This window comes from Anomalospiza imberbis, chromosome Z (assembly GCF_031753505.1).
Source record: "Anomalospiza imberbis isolate Cuckoo-Finch-1a 21T00152 chromosome Z, ASM3175350v1, whole genome shotgun sequence".
Lineage (NCBI taxonomy): Eukaryota > Metazoa > Chordata > Aves > Passeriformes > Viduidae > Anomalospiza > Anomalospiza imberbis.
Genome location: NC_089721.1, coordinates 40021929 through 40046468, shown reverse-complemented (window position 1 = coordinate 40046468; position 24540 = coordinate 40021929). Strand labels below are relative to the sequence as shown.

Here is a 24540-nt window from a genome sequence, read left to right as displayed (position 1 = left end):
TATTTTCTCTCTGGTTGTAGTTCTCCTAAAGACTTCCCTAGAAAGAAGGAACTTTGTACAGGCACATAATGAATCAAAGCAATCCTAAAGCGATATACAAAACTTATAATTCTCTGGGGTCTACTAGAATGGGGTGTGGAGTTTATCTGTCTCCCGTTTTCTGCTGAAGCTGTTGGGATCATCCTAACTGGTACAGGACTGATGGCAGTCCACTAGAGGCCAGTTGCTTGGTGTCACATCTGCCCTCCTGGAATGTCTTTACCTGAATTGAGCAAACACCCTGTGTACAGTGTAGGCTGAGGTAACTTCTCAGGCACATGAGGCTTAGGAGCTGCAGGGTAATGTCCTGAGGTAAGCTGTGAAGAGATTTGCTGATAATTTCACCAGTGTCAATTCAAGTAATGAGGTACTTTTTCTGCAGGTTTGGGTCATTTCAATGTACATGAAAGATATTTAGCAAGAAATGGGATCAGTAAAGTTATAACTATATCAGCTGCAGAAGCTTTAAATTCTCATTAGATTTTATCTTTTCTCATCTGAGACTGCTTCCTCTTTAACTTTTCATATAACCAGGTATGCTAGTGAGAATGTGTATCTCAAAGGCAAAGAAAAGGACTTGAAACAACTTTGTCTAGGGGGTGGCATCCCTGCCCATGGTGTGGGGCTAGAGATTGCATGGTCCCTTCCAATCCATGTCACTCTGTGAATCTGTGAAACACAATCAATAGGGAAGGTGGTGGGTTTAAGTTTCACCTTCTTTTTTGGAGGGATGACTGAATGTACCAGTGCTCTGGAACAGTTTGTGATGCTAAATCTGGGTTAACTGCTTCTGTGTGAGTTTAACCATGACCTGCAAACTTGGGGTCTCTGTGCTTCTCTCTGCAGTAGCTAAAGTGTTTCCCTTTAGGGAAATGGGTTGAGAGTGGGTCTCATTCAGGCTTCTGATCAGTGGTGGCACAATTGTTTTAGTTGCTGGCAGTTGATAAAGATTTGAGCACCTCAGTAGCATGTCCTAATCTTAAACCATGGAGAGAAATTTGGTTGTTGTGTGAGATGATAGCTATCACAGATAGGTGGCAGTTCCATCAGGAGCAGATTAAGAGTGAGTGTATGACTTGCTGTGCTGGCAGAGCCCTTATGTTGGCTCTCACCTGCTTCAGCTGTGGTGTTTTGTGGCTGCCTGAAGTGGAGGAGGCAGCTGAAATGCAAAGGGGAGAGCTCGGATCAGGGCTGGCGAGATTGTCAGCCAGCACACATGGACTTGAAATACGAGGTTTGGATATGACTGGAGAGATGGAAAGACACCTCTGCTATCTGTTGATCTATAATAATTTTGGTAATGACTACTCATAAAATTATTTAAGAATTGAGACTTGTGAGCTTTCTAAAATATGTGTGTACCAGTATTTCACTGCTGAATATGGTGGTTACAGACCTAGTATAAGCTGCACTTAAGTGGAATTGAAAGTGACTGAAGTAGATTTTTCTCTTGCTTCTCAACCCATATGGAAATGTATGGGCACAAAGGTCAGAACTAAACACTACTTTTTAATATTTCATCAATTATCTGTGACATTGGTAATTTTGCCTTACTACCACTTGCATTAATCACCTTTTGTTGTTAAGACGGTCTCCATTTCTCAGGAGGAAATCTATATAGACCTAAGTCAGTGTTAAGATCTAAGAAAACTTAACCATAAAACTTGATGCTGTTAATACACCATGGAGTTTCATGTATGTTTTCTGTTAGCTGAGTCTGGATGTATTTTTCTGGGGACTTCTTCACCAGCACAGAGATTGCTTAAGCTGTTGTCTGACCCACCAAAATACAAGAAATGGGGAGCTCGCAAGTTTTTCTTGACATGCTGAATGAGGGAAATTAGAGCTTTATTCCTGGCTTATTTTTCAATATTTCTCTGTTTGCAGAAGAGGTGCAGTTCCTTTGAAAATCAAAAGAGCTATTACAGAAAGGACACTTTTGTCTGCTCATTAGTAGAAATTTCCTTTCCGTCTTAGCTATGATGGCAGCAGATTTGATATGTACAAAAACAAAAATAAATCTTGCATAAGACTTAAATGTAAGAAGTCTAATTATAATTTTGGTAGTACCTCACAGATCATGGCAGATTTTACTTTTTGTAAAATGTGCAATCATTCAAATTTTTAGTTATGCTTATGAAATTAGGATAAACCATTCTTATTTTACCTTGAGCAGAGATCTTCTACAAGTTAAGGTATGCTGTTGGAAAAGTAAATACACTGTCATACATTTTTAATTTCTGTGTATTTTCATCTACCTAAATTATTTTATTTTGGTACATATTTTGCGGGAACAAGAAGCTCATCTATTTAATTCCTTTTGAATCTGAATGAATGCTCTAACACAGGAGTGTTTTGGGGGACTTTCTCTGATTTGACTTTGTAAAACAGAAAAATGAGAAACAATATAATACAGCTTTTAGTTTTAACTTGAGATTGCCTTACCATCAGGTTTTTAAAGTTTTATTTTACAGTCCTGGCTATGAGTCATTCATCTTTGTTGAAAAGATACTTTTTGGTGAAATTAGCACTGAAGTGTTATGTCAGAAACATCCATAACATATTAACTTGTATGCCAGTTCTATATTTTACATTGTAGAATGATGCAGTACTTCTAAATTAAAAAAAATAAAATCAGGTGTATTAAAAATAATAATGTGTGATATATTGTCTGCTTTAAAATAAGGGACTTTTTAAAATGCTGAATCTACAAAGGAGCTAATGCCAAGTTATTTTTATATGTAATCGTACTTACTAAGATGTAGGTTAAAACTTAGCTTTTGGATTTGTTTCTGGTATTTGCCTTATTGTTATTGCCTGAATATGATCAATTAAACACACATGCACACCATGCTTAAGTTCTTTAGAGCTCATCTTTTAGAGGTAAGAAGTCATGGCTACGTGTCCTTTTGTTTGTTTGTGTGGTTTGGTTTTTTTTTTTTTTTTTTTTTTTTTTTTTTTTTTTTTTTTTGAAAACCTTTTACTCTTGCATTTTGTAGGGCTTGGATGTCATTAAGAACAAGGATATCCTCAAAGTAAAGACAATTTCTTTACTTCCTCAGCTATCAAAACAGTCTTCTCACAGGAAATAGTTAGTTGAGAATCAAGCATAAATGTAAAAAAAAAAAAATTACTGATAATTTTTACGAACTTGGGTGTACATTTTAAAGACCAAGAACTGAAGTTCCACTAATATATTTGCAAAGAGAATGCTTTTATTTTCTGGAAAGCTAGAATTTTTTTTAAAGGCACATTTCCTCTTAAACATTCGAGGGTGACTTGTGGAAGTAAGCAATTGAAAAGCCTATTTTGTTTTATTTAATCAGTTATTTTAAACCAAAAGACAAAAATGCAAATGTAAAAAACCACCCCAGGAGTCTTGCAGGCATATGTAAGGTGTACCTAAATACTTTTGATAGAAATGGATGTGTGATCCTTGTCATGATCAAATTGTTAAGTGCTTTTGCTTAATAAAGTTACTTTTGGAATAACACTAATTTGTCAGCTTCTGTTCTCATTTTGTCCTGAAAGTTTCCTTTTATCTCTTCATCTGTGTCAACCATGCTAACATACAAAAGTTCCTTTCTCTAGTGCAAGGGGCTGATAGAGCTTCAAAAAAGATTTTGAGCTTGAAAGTGTAGACAGGAATAGTGGCAAATCAGTTAATAAAATGTTTCAGGATTTTTTGCAGAACAATGAGTTGTGTTGATATTCAGACATGATTCTTGGAGTCTGCTGTCAAGCCAAGTAAAATTACATTACAGTGGGGGAAAAATCGATTAAACAAGCAGCTGCATAAGGATGATAAATCTCATGGAGGTGGGGGGAGATAGCAAGTTTCCACACTTTTGAGGACAAACATGAGAGAGAGAATCAAAAGGCAAGCAGCTCAGCAGTGTATACTGTCTGTTGTTATCACATAGGCTGGCAGAAAATGAAAATATCTAGCAAAGTCCTTAATATGTATTAAGTTAAGCCTAGCATAATAATATGAAAGACGTACAATTTCTTCTTTTGTTTACAGGGTTGTTAAACTTTGGAATGGTGGAGTCACCATACCTGGAGGTGTTAAAGGAAAAACTGCATGTGGCACTCAGTGTCATGGTATGATTTATAAGGTGGTGGTTAGTCAGAGGTTGGACTTGATAATTTCAGAGGTCTTTTACAACCTCAATGATTCTGTGATCTTGTGATTTTTATGTTGACAAAGAGCTTTATGTACATTTAAACCACCAAGTGTTATTTTGCTGTTAATAGCATATTTAGTCTTGATAATTGCAGCTTTAAATCATTGCAATTTTTCCATATGTAAACTGCCTTTGTATTGAAAGTTTCCTGTTCAAAATGGTAAACCTTTTCTTCCAGCCTGGGAACAAATTCTTAGTTTGTGGACAAGCACAAGAATGAACTTCAGTTGTAGATTTTCATCTTCTATTAGGGACTGAGGTGTGAAATAATACTCTAGCTAGCAATTATACATTGATTTATCCATTATTTTGTTTAGCTTTTGATTTGTTTTTTAAATTTTTATTGTATGTCTCCATGCAAAATTGAAGAGTCTCTGTAAGTCATTTGGTTTAGAGCAGCACACTTCAGGAAGGATGTGAAGGCACTGGGATGCACCCAGAGGAGGACACAGAACTCGTAGAAGGCTGTTTAGTAAGGAGCAGCAGAGGAAACTGGGTTTGTCCATTTTGGAGAAAAGGAGGCTGAGGAGTGACATCACTGCTCTCTGCAGCTTCCTGGGGAGGTTGTTTCAGAAGCAGTTGGATAATGCCGTTAACAACATTTTCTTTGGTCAGCCTGGAAATGGTCAGGCTACTGGACTAGGTGATCATTATAGGCCCTTTTCAATGCAGAATGTTCTGTTCAATTCATAAATAAGTAGATGTATGGTAATTAATTACATTTCAGAGGGCTTTCTGTTGGCTTTCAGCTAAATCTACGAATACCTCTAAAAATTTCCTAGGACTCTCTGGAGTGTATTCAGTTCAGTGTGTTAACCACGTTACAATCTTCCTTAGCTTAATAAAATGAGTATGTTAAAACAAAACAATCATTTCATTATAACACTGTTCTTCCTACATCATACTGTATTCTTTTGTCAGTTACTTTGACATTTAACTCAATGTTTCAGTTAGGCTGGTTTAATAATGTTTTTAAGAATGTTTCAGAAGACTAATGTAAACTTGCTTTTATTGTTTCAATATAAAATATTTCATAATAGTTTATTATGATGATATATTTCTGTGCAGAAAAATCATAGGATATCTTTAATTTATCCTCCTTTAGTTGTGTGCTAGGATGGTACTGTCTCTTGCAGAAGAAATTTCTGATATGAAGCTATAAACTGGTAGTTTAATACATGTGGATATTTTTAATGTAATTATCAGTAAAATATTCCTTTGATTTGTTGAAAAGTAAATGAGAATTGAGAAAGAATAATTTGCTCTGTGATCTCGATTTTTTGAGCAGAAGCATCTGTTAAGAAAAAAAAAACCAACCAGACTGAAGTAGGAAGATGTCAAAAAGAAATTTGATTACAAATTCAGATTATTCATCACATTTTTTTTTGTCCTTTAAACTATTGCATAGCAGTAATTTACTGTCAACTGTTTTTTTGTATGAAGCTATTTCCATTCCTCTAAAGAAAGTATGTTTTAATTTTATGCTTTAAGCCCTCATATTAACTACTGTGAAAAAATGCATTTTCCCCTTTTAAGATAGATTAGACCTCACTTGTCTATCTGTACAGAAACTTATGTGAAAAGTGATGAGTCCTCTAAATGCTAAAAATCTGTAAAAGGAAAAAAAGAATGACCTAGAACTTTTCCTCTGGAGTGTTATAGTTTTATTTCTTCTTTTGTGAATTAAAAACAGTATCTCTGCATCTAAGAGGAATGTTTGGGGTTTTGTATCCCTAAAAGAATGTATAATATATCCTTTCTGAGTCAATAGTCAGACTTTGTTTAATTATAAATTATTTTTTAAACTAAATTTGAGAATTATTTTTTAGTAATAAAAGTTTTTGCATTTATGTAACTTCCTTGAAACAATAAAATGTCATTGCATAACAGCCAAATCCTGTATCCTGTAAGCAAACTGGCACTGTTAGAAAGACAGTGGCTCTGCAGAAATGAATTGGTAAATCAGAGTGGAATTACTTGTGTAATGTTTATCTGGAGTGCTGTCTTCACATAGTGTGGAAGCTTTCACAAAATCTTAAAATGGGCATACATGACAAAAGCTGATAGGAGTAGGAATGTGACACTATAGAGTAAGTAGTAAGTAGACAGACTTAATTTTTTCAGCTATAATTACAGGTTCTTTGAAGATGCATCTAATGCAAGGTATTATGAAGAGGTTAAAACATTTTATGTAAGACTGTAAAGTCTGAAAATGTGGTTAAAATTTCTTTTTCCTTTGCATCTCATTGAAGCACAATTATTTGAGTCTATGTATTCTGTTAATCAAATTTTCTACTATGCAAAGCATAGAAAAACTAGAAAGTGAAAAGTCTAATAATTTCCATATGTTTATACACTTAGGAAATAAAACGTAATCTTTTGTAAAAAGAAACTCCTTGGAAATTTAGCACTTCAAGCTGTCCATAACACATAAAGCTTTTTAAGAAGTCTTTACTTAGCTTTTTCTGGGGAGTGAAAAGGAGCCAGTTCTCTCAGGGACTGTTCTCTAAAGAGACTAAGAAGCCAGTTCTCTAAAGAGGCTTCATTTATATTTTCTTTTTCCTAGGTTGGCTGAAGACTTTTGATGATTACTTCAGAGATCAGACACAGCATATTTTAAATAACATGGTTATAAAACTGCAAGAAGACAACCGAAGGAAATTTATATGGTCTGAGATTTCCTACTTTTCAAAATGGTGGGATGGAATAGATAGCCAAAAAAAAGATGCTGTTAAAAGGTTTGAGTACTGAACTTTTATTGTTTTGAGATTTTGTGTATTTGACTACACTGTAAACTTGAGATTTCACTTGTGTTGTGGAATTGCTAGAATAATGGACTAACTGCTTCAGGTCCGACTTTTTGGGATTGGTTTGGTTTTCTCCCAGCTGCAAAATAAGAATCTACTCAAGGAAGTGGAGACAAATTACTGAGTCAAATTACTGAGTTGCCTAAAAATTTGACTAAAAGTTCCCATATACAACCATGAACATGTCATTAAAATTGTAAGGGAGTAGCAATTATAATCTTTATTTGAAATCACACTAAGAAATTGGCAATAAAATAAATACATCTGTCAAACTAGCTACTGATATATGGTATTTTTTCTTGTTTTAACACATGAAGATTTTATGCGATTTTTGTTTGAATAAAAATTTGTGAGTTTCTTTTGTGTTTAAGTACAAAGGGTTTTTATAAACATGGAACTGCTTTAATGGTAAAGTAGTACATACTCTACACCATTGCTCTTCTTAGTAATTTTTAAAATCATGAATCAAAATGGAATATAGAAGTAAAAGGTTTGCCTAGGCATTGGGACACAGAAGCAGGCTGTTTGGATAAGCTTGCAGTTTGGATCTTTTTCCTTATTTTTACTTGACTTTTTTTCTTATTTTTACTTGACAGTTCTTAGCTCATCCTTGTGATACCCTCCTTCTCATGCCCCTTTTTGAGATGCATGTGTTGCAGTATGCATTAAGTCTGTGAGACCTTCACAGACTGAAAGCTTAGGTAAAGGTGGAAATTTTGGGATCTAGATAAAAAAAACTACTTATTAAAAAAAATTATGTGTAGTGGGTGACTATTATAGCACAGCTGTGTGGTTTTTTTGGCATTAAAAATATCTCTTGGAACACAGTAAACAGTAAATGACAGTCACTAGGGAACTATGTCTTCTCTTCAGAGGAGTCGGGTATTGTTTAAGCTGCACTTGAGACTGGAGAAGACATGGAGAAGCTGCACTGGATATTATTTTTGTTGCATGATTTTCATTACTCCTATTGGTATCATCTGTGATGGGACTAAGTTTTGCTGAGTTCACTGTGGTTTTATTCTTGAATTCATTAAACACTTCCATGCTGGTGAACAACTGTAGGGACAACCTGGTGCTGGGAGTGTGATCTTTGTGTTCACTGACAATAGAGGGGCTGGGTTGTCTTGTGACCTGTTTCAATAAGGCATTTTGATGAGTGAGATGTTCTGAAGCATTTATAAACACAAACTTCCAATCTATGAGCTCTCTAAAACTCTAAAAAGAATATAAGATCAAAGGTGGGGAGATATTTCAAGCAGTGAAATGTGCAGTGTCTAAGCATCTTGCTCAGTTGGCCTTCAGTGCTGTGGTGCATTTATTTTATTTTTGTAATCTGTGCAGGAAACAGCTTTCTTCCTGATTTTTTAAAAAAAATCTAATATAGCACATGCAGTAGAACTGGTTTTCTTTGCACAAGGACATGAAATACTTCACTGTTCAGCAGTTCATTTTTTCCCTGTTTGAATAAAGAAATATAGCCCAGTGATGGAAGTAGCAAAAACAATTTAGATTTTAGAATAACATTGCTGATGATTACCTGTTGAGTATACAGAAATTGATTTTAAGAGTGTGTTTTCATATGGAAGATTCTGAATATGATTTATGTATTTTTCAGGTTAATAAAAGATGGACAGTTTGAAATAGTAACAGGAGGATGGGTCATGCCTGATGAAGCATCTTCTCATTATTTTGCTTTAATTGACCAGCTGATAGAAGGACACCAGTGGCTAGAAAAGAACCTTGGTATGTACATTAATCTAAAATTTAACTATGTAAATACAAGAAGTCAGTAAGAAAATGCTTTTTTGTTAAATTTCTGAGGTGCTTAGAAGGCTCTTTTTACTCAGCTTTCCTGAAAGATTAAATTAGACCACTTACAGGAAGCTGGATCAAGTCTGATATTTGCCATTCATATTTGCAGATAAAAGTTCCTGGACTAAGTATATTTGAACAATTTTATGCCACAGCATTTTGTCTTGATCAATGTAAGACATGCATATAATATTGGCTTAACCAAATATTAACACTAGATCATGCTGAATTTTAGATCCCATGTCTGGTCTAAACAGTCTTTAATTGCCTTTTCTGTCTTTTGAATATCGTGACAAATTCTTAAAACTACTTAAAAATTGATACTGCTTTTATGTATTTGGATCTATTTTGCCTGCTCTGTATTCATTGTGTGTTCATTAGATTCAATTCTGTAAGGATTTCAAAACAACAACAAAAAAAATTATATGTAGCAGCAGTAGTAGTAGTAGTTATAAAGCCCAAACCCATAGTAGTGTTAGAATTGAGGAAAAACTGACTGCAGTTACATAGGCTGAACTGTTTTTCTGCCTTTGGGATGTTCTTTTGTTTAGTTCCATAAGAGGACAGAAACCTTTTTATATAGAAAATATTTGTACAGTGATTTTAATAATAAATTGACATTATTTCACCCAATTAACTGAAATTATTTTGGAAAGCTGTTTCACTGTTGTTCTTAGATTGCAATTTCCATAAACACAGCTTGACATAATTGGAGGGGGGAAGGGGAGACCTAATAAAAGGGTAATGCATTCCTTACTGTGCTTTTTTTGGAAATACAGTAGTGCCAAAGGAACCATGTTGATGAATTAACAAGAGTTAGATGTAGCTTCCTTATTTATTAGCATGAAGTTCAGTGAAAAGAGTATTAATAAACATGATTCTCTTGATCAACAAACTAATAAATTAAAAAAAATAGTTCTGAAGCCAAAAAAGATTAACATTATTAAATAACAGTGAAATTTCAACAAGATATTGCATTTATCTATCCACATCCATTCATTTTCTTTCAACTTTCTTTTTTAATTTTAATATCTCTAAACTACTTTAAGTGAGAGGATGTGTATCAATTAATGATTCCAAATAAAGATGTTTGATGTAAATTTGAAACAGTGTAGCAACAAGTACTATTTTAAAGTTCTAAATTTTTTTTAGAATGCCTTACTTACATGACATTTTGTTTGTTGATTTGTTTAACTGTTTAATTCTAGTTTTTTAATTCCAGGGTTCTGCAGGAGGTTTAGCACTTAGCTGGGTATATCATCTTGGAAATGTTATCTTTAGTATTCTCATTTGAATTATTGGAACAACTTTCTTTAAGTGAAAAGTAAAGCTTTTTCTTTTGTCAACAGGAGTAAAACCAAAGTCGGGATGGGCAATTGATCCATTTGGGCATTCACCAACAATGGCCTACCTTCTGAAGCGCACAGGATTTTCCAAAATGCTTATTCAGAGAGTTCATTATTCAGTTAAAAAACATTTTGCAACACAAAAGACACTAGAATTTTTTTGGAGACAGAACTGGGGTATGTGTTCTTTCTTTTATGACAATTTATTTTGTTAATTTACACAGGTAAAATATGTAGAGAACTTGAATAAGTACTGTGGAAATACTTGCAGACAAGATTTAGCAGAGTTTGTCTAGACCTGAAAATTTTTAACTTGCAATTCTGTTAAAAAAAATCCTTTCATCTAGCTTAAATTTATGAGATTTTTTTCTTTCTATTTCCCCCCTCTTTGAATAATAAAAGGGGAAATGAGAATATTTGTGAGTCAGGAAAGGCACTAAATGTAAAACTGATATAATTGCCATTGTTCTTCTGATCTTCCTTTGTTTTCACTTTTATTTTTGCTTTTACCTTCTCTTGTTTTTTCCATTCCCTTGTATTCCTTAAAAAAGTAAAAGGGGTGAAAAATTCTTTTACTTGATTTTACTTTTCTTCTTCCTCCTACTCCTTTATTTCCTACTATGTGGAAATAAAGTGTGAGAGGAGGAACATTTCAACTGATTCAAATATTGTGCTAATGAGGCAATGAGAGGCGAGTGGTTGGCTTTTGGTTTGGTTTTTTCTTTGTTTTGATGTTTGTTTTATTTTAAGTTGTTGTTTTAATCCACTGAAGGTTTAAAATATGTTTATTATTATTGTGTTTTATTACTTCTAAAATTCTGAAAATCACAGGTTTTATCTGGGTGAAACACACCTAACATTTGTTCCTGTCTTTCCCAATCAGTTGGTGCTTCACTAGAACATTCCAATCTTGGTTGTAACTCTGTTTTATCCTCTTTATACATGTAAGGTACATACAAAAATAGACTCAAGATATGGATATTCAAAATAAGAAATTGTCTTGGTGTGGTATCTTTCCAGTACAATCCTTGTACTGAGAACATAGGAGTGATTTACTTCTGGCAAACCTGGAAGGGTTTATTTTAAAGTTTTACTCTATTTAATTCCAGACTTGGGATCCAGTACAGATATTCTTTGTCATATGATGCCTTTCTATAGCTATGATGTTCCTCATACTTGTGGCCCAGATCCAAAAATCTGCTGCCAGTTTGATTTCAAACGACTTCCTGGAGGAAGAATAAGTTGCCCTTGGAGAGTCCCACCAGAAGCCATTCATGCTGGAAATGTTCAACACAGGTATAGCTTTTACATACTCCTCAAGGGAATAACCTTAAAAAAAATGTAATTATGCTGGCCAAAGATGACATCAGGCATAGTTTGGTCAATTTAGTTCTGTTGTGGTTCAACCCCAGTGAGCAGATCAGCTCCACTAAGCTCACTGCTGCCCTGGTGGGATGTGGAAGAGAATCAGAAGAGTAAAATGAGAAAACTCATGGGTTGAGATACAGGAGAGGCCTTGGCTCTGTGCAAGCCCTGCTCAGAAATAACAAAATCATCTCTCTGTTGCCAACCGTGTCATCAGAGCAAATCCAGATCACACCCCCATGCTGGCCACTGTGACTCTACCCCAGCAAAAACCAGGTCAAATTTTTAAAATAAGCTTGTCATGGGTAACAATACCTATTACATAGCCTAGTGTTTGCTTCTTAGTTGGGAACATAACTATCAGTGAAATTAAAGGCAAAGTTATAGTTAAGGAAGGGGCATTTTTAAAAATTTTCTGTTCATGATACATGAGTCCATCTCTGAATGACAGTTAGAACACAGTCATCTGGTTGGACTCATGTTACTGGTTTACTGTGGTTTTTGTGAATTTTATGGATAGTGATCTGTCCCCTGCAAGTGGAACGCGTCAGGGGCAGTGTGATGTAGTGTGCTGTAACTACAAACAGTGGGATATTTCCTGTGGCATATCCTTGAAAAAATTGGCATCTTGTGGCCTAAGTTTCTTGAAGTGTAAACCGTAAGTTAATCTGATTCCTGTTTCTTTGTACTCAAAGTGAAAATTCCTGTTTCTTTGTGCCCAGGGTGGAAATTACTATTCCAGTTTTACTTTCCAAACAGAAACACTGTTGTTTTGCCACAGTTAAGAATCAAATTTACACTTCTACAGAACTGCTTCTCAGTTTTGGGGGCTGGAGTTAGGGAGTTGGGGAGGGAGAGTAAAGGAAGAAAAAAAAAATAAAAAAAAATAAAAGGAAGTGAGTTTAACTGCCAAAGATGTTTTGAGAAAATTGTATTCTGTGGTCCTGTTGCTATCTTCAGGCTTCACACTACACCAGGTTTCTAGAGTTAAAAGTTGAGGCACCTGTTTATGATTTGTGCAAATTGCTGAGCGTAACAAATGTATTAAGGAGAGCAGGGTGACTTTTTGGTCCTTGATGCTGAAGTTTTAAAGTGATGATGTGATTATGATGCACTGCTTGTCTACATGTCAAGTATGGATCACTTTTTTCCTGAGTATAAATTCTGACAAACAACATAATAACTTCACTTAAACAAAATTCAGTTAGAAAATATTACTGAAGATAAAACCAATATTAAACAGAATACATTAACTGCTGTATTTAAAGGTAGCAACTAGAATGATGATAGGAAAAAGGGGGGTTTAATAAAGTAGAGAAACGAAAGATGATGGTGACATGAGAAACATAGAGAAATTGTGACACATCCAATGCCAATTGCACGTGAAGGGAAATTCATATGTCATTAAATCAAAGTTTTAAAAAAGAAAAATCTTTAATATATATCTGAATTAACTGAGACAAATATTTGCAGAAAAGCAACAGCTTGTATAACAAATACCTGGAACATAGAGGCTATAAATATAATTTAGAGTGTCTTCTTGAAATAGTTTGAGGGTCTTGTTTTTTAATTATTCTTAATCCCTGCACTTCCTAGATGCAACCTTTGCATAACAATCTAAATTAGATCTTGTAAAAGAAATGGGTTTTCACATGTCAAAGGATATTTAAGAATGAGGTAAATGGGGCAGGGATGTAGTGAACATATGATCAAGTAGAAGTAATTATTGTCTCAATATGTTGTCTGAAACTTAATATTTTGTATTAGCTTGTTTCAGATAAAAGCAGTTTTGATGTCTAACAGGGAGTTGAAACATCAGTATGCTGTATGATACCTATGGAAAAAGTAAAACTAACACATGGTCTTTGAGTTGGAAGCCTGGATTATTTACATTTGGAACACTCGAACCACACTTTTAGTGTCTAGTTTCAAATAAATCCACTGAAACACAGGAAGTAATGTTTTGATGCAGAATGCTAAAACATGCTATGTGTGTTGTTTTGAAAAAGCTGGAATACTGTAGACAACCAAAAATGTTATTGATCTGACCTCTGTAATTACATGTTTCACAGTTGTTATGATGAGGAGATGTCTGAGTTCCAGAATTGAAGTCTATATTTACATCATAAGTTTTCCAAGGTTATAGGTTTGCAGCACTCTAATTAATCTGCCTCTTATCTGTGATTGCTTTAAGACTAGAAAAATAAAGGACATTCAAGGATTGGAATAAAGTTGATTAATTTAGAGACCAGGTTTAGATCACTGACCTCCTTTCATGCCAAAGCTAAAACAAAAGTAATAAAACCCAAATCTTGAATACTCAGCTGGGACTGTTGCTTTTGATTTCAATAGTATTTTGGCCTTACATATATATTAAAGAGTTGCTGAATTGAAAACTTCAGGCTAGTAGTTGGATTTTTCATTGCCTTGCCACTTAAGCTGTGACCTGGTAAGAAGGAATGAAGCAGCAACCTAATTGAAAACCTGTACTTGTTTAATTACACTTCATAACAGCTTAGTTTGTAAAGACTACTACTAGACTTGCTCTGATTCGCAGCTGCATTCTTATCCATTTGTTTGAATGCTGAAGTGTGAAGCTTTTCATACTAGGAAAAAAAGCAGCTGTTGGTTGTTGTTGTTGGGGTTTTTTTTTTGTTTGTTTGTTTGGTGTTTTATTTTTTGTATTCTTTTTTTTCTGGGTTTTTTTTTCCTTGAACAGAAATGAGTTGTTAGCAGAAGTACATTTTGTTTCTTGCTTTCCCATGCATGAAATAGGAGAGAATCTTTGCTGCAAGTTATGTGCTTCAGAGAAGAAGTAGAGAATGGACTTTCCTCTTCACCAGCTGTGGTTCAAAAGCCCAGTTTTGCCCTTTAGCTTTTTTATCTTTATGGTCACATTTTATGGTCATGTGGTGGTTAATGTTTGTGATTGCCTACCTCAGGTGGCTATTGCTCCTCTTTCTTTGACATAGAAAGGGTCAAAACCAGCCATGTTTATTGTTTTGGTATTCTTTACTCAAATACTTTGTGAAAGGTCTCAAGCATTCAGTAATAATCTGAAAGCTTGAAAACAAAAACTTTATCATGGCTTATCTCCTTTGTGATTTTCAGATTTTCATTCAGGTAGGTAGGGTAAACATATAAAAATGTACCTAATTCTGTTTAACTGGTGAACAATAAAAGGAAAAAAAAAATGTGACTCGATGGAATCTTTTTTTTTTTCCTCCAGAGGTATTTTTTTGTCTTCACTGTGCTCTGTCTGGAGCTTTCTGCTGGCACTTCCACAATCCTGTGTGAATTAATGGTATAGGAAATTATTTGAGAGAAACTTAAAAGGATATACCTGAATCAATGTTCTTCAGTTTTTTTACAATTAAAAGTGGTTTGCAATGCAGGAAAATCTTGCTGTTCCCTTTAAAACACATAATAATCCCACAGTTATCAGTACTTTAAGAAAGGGAGAGCAACAATACTGATGAATTTTGCTGGATATTTGGAAAGAAACCAGAGGAGGACTTTGAAGAGAGATGCTGAAGTCAAATATCCTTTTAACTGTAACCTGTATTTTTCAAGAGATTCAACACTAAAGTATGTTTTCAACCATAGCCTATATGTGGAAAATTTGAGTTAGACAGGCTCCTTAGAAGGAAGCATTACCAAGTCTTGTGTTGTGCCAATTGTTCTGGTAGCTGTGTGGTGAGGAAACATCTGTGTTTAAATCCTACAACCTGTTGAAAGTCATGGAATGTATTGATTGGCAATCTGAACTATAAATCCACTAATAGACAGGAGACAGGCGGAAGACACTAGCTGGGTAAATTCTAGTCTCGTTAGAACTCTATATCCTTAACTAAAGTTAATATTTTGGCCCCTTTCTCCCTCCAGAATACAGTCAGACCTTGTTTTTATGCAGTATTTCTGCAATCAGTTAAATAAGTAAGCTCTGACATGCTGCTCAAGGAAAAGGAGCTTGCAAATATATTGGACTAGAAATTCTGCATAAATGTTTAAATAGCAATTCTTCAAGAGTGTCAGTTGAAAGGTGATTTTGCTAGATCATCTGTTTAAAAGACATGAAGAAACAAAAGAACCTCATTAGAATCTGAATTTTCTGGTATTTTGTCTTAAAGCCTTGGAATTTGTATTTCTGTTTTCTTACATATGTTGCTATGGTTTTTATTTCCTATGAGAATTATTTACAAAATTTTAATTAAAGGGTATTAGCATCTGAAGATGCTGATAATAATTGTGACTTGGAGGGGGAGAGTTGAAAATGGACTTTTTCAGTAACCTGGATACCAGGCTTGTGATTCTTAATATATTGCTGCTGTGGAACTGATAGTTTACTCATCCTAGAATTAATAGGTGCCAAAGTATAATTCTGCAGTTTTTTCTGTATGCATCTGTGAGTATTTTGTTTCTGAGTTGTTAGGGTTTCTTTTTTTTTTGTTTTAAGTCCAAAAGCATAAAAGCAGTGGATTTAATTTTTTAATTTTTCAGGACTCAAAGATTCAAGAGGGATGGCTCTAAGACATGTAAGAACCTGGCTGAAGGGAGAACAGTGATTTTTAGCAGCAAGCTTCCTCCTGCCTTTTTTTTTTTTTTTTTTTTTTTTTCTCCCCAAGGCTGGAGGTCCTCAGAGATTAATCTGTGGGCAGTTTTTCTGCCAAGGAATGTGCCAGAGGGGATGGAAAGAGCTTGCTTATTATTGTAAATAGGGGCTGGAGAGGATTAGGATTGTTTTCTAAATATAAACCAGGTAAATATAATTTGAACTCAAGGTTAGCTTTGGCACAGGCACAAATTGATCCAGACAGCCCTCCTGCTTGAGGTGAAGCTTGATAAGCTTATTGAAGGATTTAATTAGCATGGTATTTGCAACAATCGTGCGTTGAATATGGTGTCCCAGTGGGGGGAATTGCATCCAGCTTTTTGTTACAAAGTGAGATAGCAGAGTTTTGTATGTCTTGTTTAGGGTCATCCTAATGCACAACTTGGTATCTAAGAATTGTCTTGCCAGATGCTGGCTTTTTCCCCTCTGTCTTCTGAATGGCTCTTCTTTTTTCCTCTCCTCAAGGGCTTGGATTATATTAGATCAATACAGGAAGAAGTCAAAGCTCTTCCGTACAAAAGTCCTGTTAGCTCCACTTGGGGATGATTTCCGCTACACTGAGAGCTCCGAATGGGACCAGCAGTACCAGAATTACCAGAAGCTGTTTGATTATATGAATTCTCGTCCTGAGTGGCATGTTAAGGTAACCACAACACATTTTCTGTTTTGTGGAAAAAACAGTATTTCCTAATATTTTAACATTCTTAATGGAAAAATAATTGTGGTTAGGTTTGGGTTTTTTTCAAATGTGAATCTTTATATATAATTTAACAGCAGATTGATGTGTCTTGGTAACTTACTTTTTTTTTTTTAAGTTTACTGCCTTCTCTCCCCCCAAACCAAAAACTTTGTTGTTAATAATATCAGCTTGAAATCTATAGTTTCCAAACTAGATTAATTTGGAGAACAGCTAGTAGGTTTAAATGTTTTCTTAGCCTGTTTACACAGGCTTCAGGCATTGTTACTTAGGACTCATAGACTTTGTTAATTCAGACTATTGTATTTTCTTCTTAGAAGTTCAATAAGATTTTACTGCTTTTTTTGTGTCCTCTTGGTTTTACATTCCAAAACAAACCAAAAAATCTTAAGAGATGCCATTGCTGGCACAATGTTGTTGAATGCAACAAAATCTGAGACTGACCTGGCTACAAAATGACTGAATATATTAACACAATTATCAGAGGAGGTACCACTTCAAATCAACAATTATGTGTGAGAGGTAAAACATAAATTCTTATGCTCTAATGTGTACTTCTTGTAGTACAAGAAGGCCCTAGGGACCTCTTGTACTATAGATGTTCTCTGTATTCTGACAGCGTGACAGTAACAAATGGGGGCCACAACCTTGGGTTTTTTGAGTGTCACCTGAGAGTGCACTTTTTCTTGATTTCACATTTAGGCTTTTTTTTTAAAGCCTTGGTCTGGTATCTTTCATATGGTTTTTGTGTGCATCCATTTTTCCCTATCTTTCCTGAGACCTCCCCTGATTCTTCCAACTGTGCATTTTGAGTAGTGTCTGTAGTATGTTATTACTTTCTGCTGACTTCTGGACTTGTATGCTGCATAAGAAAGATGATTTCTTGGGATTATATCTTATCTGAAAACTAGATTTTATGTGTTTCCTATGGGGTGTGGGTGACATGATGTATGCTGAAGGACCACTATATCTTAGTGGAGAGAGACAGACCAGGAGAGTACTCTTCAAATTTCTTAAAACTAAAGCCCGTCTTTTAAAACTTAAGCTTGCTGGAGCTTGCTGCTATCACTAGCTTTACTTCTGTCAAAAATGTATGCTACTCTTTGGATACTAGCAGCAACATATTTTCTGTAGTTTTTACTAATCTGGGCTGGATGATTTTGTCTCTGGGGCAAAAACTGAAGGCTCTAGCTCTGAAGTCATTCTTCAAAAGCCAGTGCTGTTCTGAGACCTCTGAAAGATTCTGCTCAGCCCATTGACAACGATTCTAGCAGTCTACTTCATTAGGCTTTGTCTGCCCATCTGGTGTCACATTAACCCTTGGCTCCCTCATGGAAGTATCTGACACTTTTTCTGGTTTTTAATACCCAGCTAAAAAGATACAAAATCCTCTGAGTCTGCCACTTCATACCTAGGGTATTTTGATCAGTTGGAACACTGTTGGCATCAGAGCATTTCTCCTTTCCATTCTGTTCAGGTACTTAGGTTTTCCTATCTCTATTTTTGTTGTTCTTTTTCTTCTTTCTTAGTTGTTACCTGTCTCTTGTTTTGTTTTGTTTTTGTTTTTTTTTTTTTTGTTTTTTTTTTTTTTTTTTTTTTTTTTTTTGTTTTTGTTTTTTTTTTGGGGTTTTTTTGTGTTTTTCTGGTTTTGTTTGATTTTTTGTTTTGTTTGAAACTGATGTCATTTATTCTTGAAAATATGAGCTTAAATGGAGACACATTTTCTTTCTTTCACACTCTTCTGCACTTTCCCTAGTGGAAAGTAACTCCAAAGGCAAGTAAAAGGACATGCTCAGCTATGTAAGAATCTAGATTATATAAAGGAAGAGTTCACATTTCTTCCTGAATTGCTGAGATGCCTAGGAAATTACTGCTTACACAAGGGAGTGCCTACTCTGCCTTTCTAATCTGGAGGGAGATTTACTCTTTCAGACAGCTCTTAGTGATGTTTATCTAGCAGATATGTCTGTTAGAATTGAGATTCTCCTGCCAGCCACTCTTCTGTTCTAAAAGTGTGTGGTACGTCACTGTAGAACACACCTATTTTGCTCTTGAGGAATTCCATCTCCCATTCATAGATTTCCTTTGCATCTATTTTGCATAAATTAAGCTGAGTCTTCTAGTATGCCAAAAAATTTACCAGGTTATTCTACTGTTTCCATTCACCTGACTTTGATGCTTCTCTGGTGAGGTTTTACCCATCTGATTCAATGCAGAAGTAAGATCATCTCTGAGTCTTCTCTTGGTGCGTTGTTTTTGTTTTTTGTTTTATACCTGTAGGTACCTATGATAGTGAAGGAGAAGACCAAGTATTTTAAAAGTGCCTGCTAAGGCAAAGTTTACTAATGGTGGGATTTCAGGGGCAATATTTATCTTTCTCTGCTTTACTGCCATTTAAAGTGGCAAGTTACTATATTGTCTCCACCTAACAAATACTTGGATGATCCGAATGACTTAGAAGTGAAAATGTTTGGGTTTTTTTAAATGATTAAAAAGTGTGAATTTGTTGTTACAGTAATAGTCTGATAGTCCTTATATTCCAAGTCACTTTTAACAAAGATTTTTACTAAAACTTGGTTTTGGTGTTGTAAATTGTAGCATGCTACATTGTATACTTGTTGTTAAACCTAAAAATAATAAGAAGCAAAGTTACTTGATATTATAATTATAGTTTATGGTGAGGATATTTCTAGTAACATAATGCAGTCTTTTATCCTGTTCCAGTTTCCATTAATTTTTTTTCACTTTCATTTTAAATCCATTTTGCTATCTATTCTTCTTTAACAACATTTCTCAATATTAACAACACTGACATCAATAATTTATTTTTTCTTTTCTTTGTTCCCCTGAATCCTAAGAATACCGGTTTTTGACCTACCCTGTAAGGATCTGCTATTAGTATGCCTAAGCATTTTAAAAAATGACCAGAAGACAATTAATTTATTTTTTTTCTCCCACATGTTATATCTGTAAATACACTTTCTTTGTACAGAGTTTAAGGAAATGCTGATTCTTTTTTTTTGATCAACAGTCATCTTTTGGGTTAAGCAAGATCTGGAACACAAGAGAGCTAGTTTTGAAAACACAGAATTAGGAGAAGTACATTTTTGTTGTATTACAAAAATTTCTTAGCCCAGACAGCTACTTGGATAATATTGAGGTGTTCCTTATCTCGTTTATTACTGACTTACTTGTAAGATGTGAAACAATGCTTCACTTGTTTGTTGACATTTAGATATTATATTTTAGAAATCTATTTAAATAATAATCATAAAAAATAATATTATGTTAGTTGTAGAATGGCTTTGGTTGGAGGAGACCTTTAAAACTGTCTCATCCAACTGCCCTGTTATGAGCAGAGACATCTTCAAAGATGGCCCCAGAGTCCCATCCAATCCAGCCTTTAATGTTTCCAGAGATGGATCATCCACAGCCTCTGTGGGCACCTTGGGTGTATCGCCTCCCTCGTGTTAAAAGTTGTCTTTATATCTAGTCGGAATCTATCATCTTTTAGTTTAAAACCTCTTTGTTTTAGCACAAGAGGTCCAACTAAAAGCCTTTCCCCATCTTTCTTGCAAGACCCCTTTCTGTACTGAAAGGCTCCAGCAAGGTCTCCCCAGAGCCTTCTCCTCTCCAGGCTAAACAAACACACCTCTCTCAGCCTTTCCTCATAGGGAAGGTGTTTCTCTGATCACTTTTGTGACTCTGCTCTGGACATGCTCCAACAGATCCATCTCTTTCTTGTACTGAATTGATATGCTTTTTTGAAAATACTTCTTGTATTGAGTTTTGTAATGCTATCCAGCTTGTCTGAAAAGTGTGCAGGGGAACTTTAAAAATTTTTGGATAGGTTTTCTGCTATAAATCTGCTGGAAGAGTGATGTGTTTCTGAAATGTATATGGAACCAAGCATATTCATTGTCTTTGTATTTTCTGCATAATGAAAATGGAACTTTGTTACAGCAATTTTAATTTTCATTCAGGCCCAGTTTGGAACTTTATCTGATTACTTTGAAGCTCTGCTCAAAGAAAGCAATTTGGGTGAAAAGAGCAGCAATTCACTTTTTCCTGTTTTAAGTGGAGACTTCTTCACCTATGCAGACAGAGATCATCATTACTGGAGTGGGTACTTTACATCACGACCCTTTTATAAACGCCTGGACAGAGTATTGGAATCCTACATAAGGTAAATCGTGCCATCCAGTACTTTCATAATGTGTTTCTTGGCACACAGGAGAGATTATTGTGTAAGTATTTGTTATGGTTTAACCTCAGTCAGGCCCTTGCTCACTCCCCCACCAGTAGGATCTTGAGGAGAATTGGAAATGTCAAAGCTACAACATTCACGAATTGAGACAAAGGCAGTTTGATAAGGAAAGCAAAAGCCACATATGCGAAAAAACAGAGTAAGGAATTATGGCTGTAGTGTGAATTTTTTAGAGAGAAGTAAAAACGTTCTCAGAAGAAGCTGAGAAATAGCCAGGAATATTGGGTACTAAGTGATCTAAGACTACTATTCTTCTGAAAACTGTCTGCATCTTCTTTAAAGAAAAAAATTGTTGCTGAATTTTGGTAATGGAGTATTTAAGTAGTTCTCCCTTGTAGCAGACATAAGATGATTTAACTCTGTTATAGAGCTCCAGAAGGAAATGTAGGGCATATGGATATGATGTAAATCCTGAACATTTCACCTGTAGTCTTCCTGAAGGATTACAATTCTTTGCTGTAGTGGATGCTGCAGTAGTGGAACACGCAAGAGAGATGTGGAAAATGGCATTTCCAAGCAAACTAGTGTTTTGGAGGCAGATGCAAGTACCTTTCAGAAGAGAAACTGTATCTAGGAGAACTTGTTTTATTTCTTCCAAGGAATTCAGTTTTTACTGTGGTAAAGTGGATGATTCATCACAGGAATCTTTAATTTTCAGTGAAAATAACGTTGTTTAATACTGCTGTTGGAGAAGTCAAGATGCACAAGAGAACAGGAAAAGAAGGACAGATAATATTCTTATAAATTGAATTATCTACTTAATTTTTTTGGTTTTTTTTTTCAGTTTAGATTAATTTCCTTTCTGTTTCTTAAAGTGCACCAAGCATTTAATTTCCTTCAACTTCAGCATAGTCTATTTTTTCAAGATATTTAGGTGTGGTTATTTAATTGTTATTTTTCTGTTTTTTTATTACATTCATTACAGAAAACTTCATATAAATTTGTTTGTAGTATTTAAAACTTTACATTATTAAAGAGATTCCTTAATTTAAAACTTCCAGTTGCCTTCAACTTCTGAAAAAGTTATCGGTAAAGAATCTCTGGAGAAACACTAATCTGTCAATGTTCTTATGTATTAAAGTACAGTTTTAAAAAGTACCTGGGAAGTTTTTAGTTTTTCATTATCCTCTGTAAATAACATGTACAGAAAAAATGTATAGATGTGCTCTCATCATTTGAATATCAGGTTTTTTTGTCAGTTTTGTTTTCAGAAACCATGAGAATCTTCGTGAAGGTCACATTAGCTATGAAAACAGCAGGAGTAGGGTTTTTATATATATATTTTTTCTTTAAAGTCAAAGGAAATACAGTACGATCATATTTAATCTTCAAACTCATGATAATTATTTCCATAGTATGTTTGAGCTAACATCCATTTATCTATCTGGTGTATGTCCATATTTGTGAGAGAAGGAGCCATGAACAGAAGGTAAATATGTGTGTGTGTGTGTTCTTTACCAAGAATGAATGTTATTAACTTCCAGCAGTGTCAGAATTAAGCAGCACTTCACTGTACATAATAGCCAGGAGATAGTGTTAAGCCTCAGAACCCAATATGAAAACTAACCATTTCAGTAAGAAAAGAGTTGATTGTTTAAGGTTTTTCCTTAAACCTCCTCCTTGTTTAAGGTTTTTCCTTAAACCTTAAACCTCCTCCTTTCCTTTCAAAAGAGTTTCTGGGGGGTTGTGTAGTAAAGAAGTATAAGAAAGCTTAAGGATTTTATAATGGAGATTGACAGTGATTTGAGTCATTATTGACTTTTTAATTTTAAGTGAGAGATGCATGGATGGATTGAAGTAGTTTAAAGGGTGATAAAATATGTGACCAGAAGTTTATTTAATGTAATGTAAAGATACAAAGAACAGCATCATAGCTTGAGACAAGTTAGGGACACAGTTTTTGGTTTTATTAGTTACTGATGTAAACAGGGAAAAATTACAGTAAATCTGCAAAAAGAAAAGTAATTTACAAGGTGAATACTACAGTGATACTTGTAACTATACAGATGGATAGAAAATACTACATCTTGAGAGTTCAAAATCTCTTGGAAAAATTATTTATTTAGGTTAAATATAAACTGGACCTGGACTAGGTAAGCTAGTATAGGCATCAGGGAGATATACTATAACTTACAGTGAAGCGGAAAATTTCTGAAAAATGTATTGGGTCATCTGCAGTAGTTTGAAACAGAAGTGAGAAAACCAAGGCTTTATACAGATTTTATGGAAAGGTATTAGATGCTTACCTATAAGCTGAAGTGTTTTCTAATACAGTGTTGTATTTCTGAGTGTCTTTCATCATTGATCATTGAACCTTTTTAGTGTTTAGAAAAATATTGAGATATGAAATGAAAATTTTGCATCTGAGAGATGTCCCTATTAATACAAAAGAAAATTAAATTAAAATTAGTTGTGGGGAAGAAAATCTCACCTTATTTTAAAGACTAAAATTTGCTGTGTTCTCTTCTTTATAGCTAAGTTAGGTCAGTGTTTAGTGGCTGACTCGATTTTTTAAAAAAAGATAAAATGCTTTTGGACAGGGTTTATTCACTAGATGAATGAGCATCTGATGACCTTTTTTCAACTAAAATATTTTCATATTTCTTTCAAATTAAGCTGCAGTAGGACAAAGTGGGAGGGATTCATAGAAGTAAGAATTTGCACTAAGCAACATTTAAATTACAGTGATTAAGGTTAATCTACCACTGCTAATTAAATATAGGGGTTATAACTTTTTAACACCTTGATTTTGTATGTAGCTTCTGAGCAATTACCTAACTGGTAAGAGCAAAATCTCCACCTGCTCATGAAATATTGACAATATGAGAATAGTTTAGGCTGTTACATGTACACTTCACCTTTCAGTTTACTTGAGTATATTGTAGTTGCAGTTTTATATAATTGTTACATATGTGTTGTATAAAGATGAAGAGAAAATTTAATCTAAAGGAATTTTTCATGTTAACAATTAATACCATGCATAGTCTGAGAACTAAGTGTTTTTTTTTGATTTTTAAATTTTATATAGTTTAAAAATGAACACATGTCCTCACTAACAACTTGGGTAAATAAAATAGTTAACTTATTTTCCTTTTCTTTTTAATTTATTACTTGCATGCATAGAAGTTTACATTACAAGAAAATATGTTGTGATTTCTTTGCTTTTTGTGTCAATAACCTGTATCATCTTTGTTCCTTCAAGTACTTGAGAAATGTTCATTAATCACTAATAAATTCTGAAAAATAATCTGACACTTTTCAGACTTGCAAAAAGAGAATTATAACATTTTAGGAGAAGATAGGAAAAAAGTTAACAGATGTTTTCCCAGAATTTATGCAGGCATTTTTGTCAGTTAAATATCCATAATAACTGGCAATTATAGGGATATTTTTTGTAAAATAAAT

General features: G+C 34.4%; 1 protein-coding gene across 2 annotated transcripts in view; it reads left to right on the top strand.

Annotated features, from left to right (window-relative positions):
* Positions 1–24540, top strand: part of MAN2A1 (mannosidase alpha class 2A member 1) — a 106184-nt gene that overhangs the window by 21636 nt on the left and 60008 nt on the right. For both annotated transcript variants that reach the window (XR_010994551.1, XM_068176774.1), the window contains exons 4-9: positions 6793–6964; positions 8652–8779; positions 10198–10371; positions 11304–11490; positions 16637–16814; positions 20852–21054. Coding sequence is in view for 1 of the 2 variants with exons in the window: in XM_068176774.1 (XP_068032875.1) it covers positions 6793–6964; positions 8652–8779; positions 10198–10371; positions 11304–11490; positions 16637–16814; positions 20852–21054 (1042 nt within the window). In the remaining variant the exon portion in view is untranslated. The remainder of the gene's footprint in view (positions 1–6792; positions 6965–8651; positions 8780–10197; positions 10372–11303; positions 11491–16636; positions 16815–20851; positions 21055–24540) is intronic.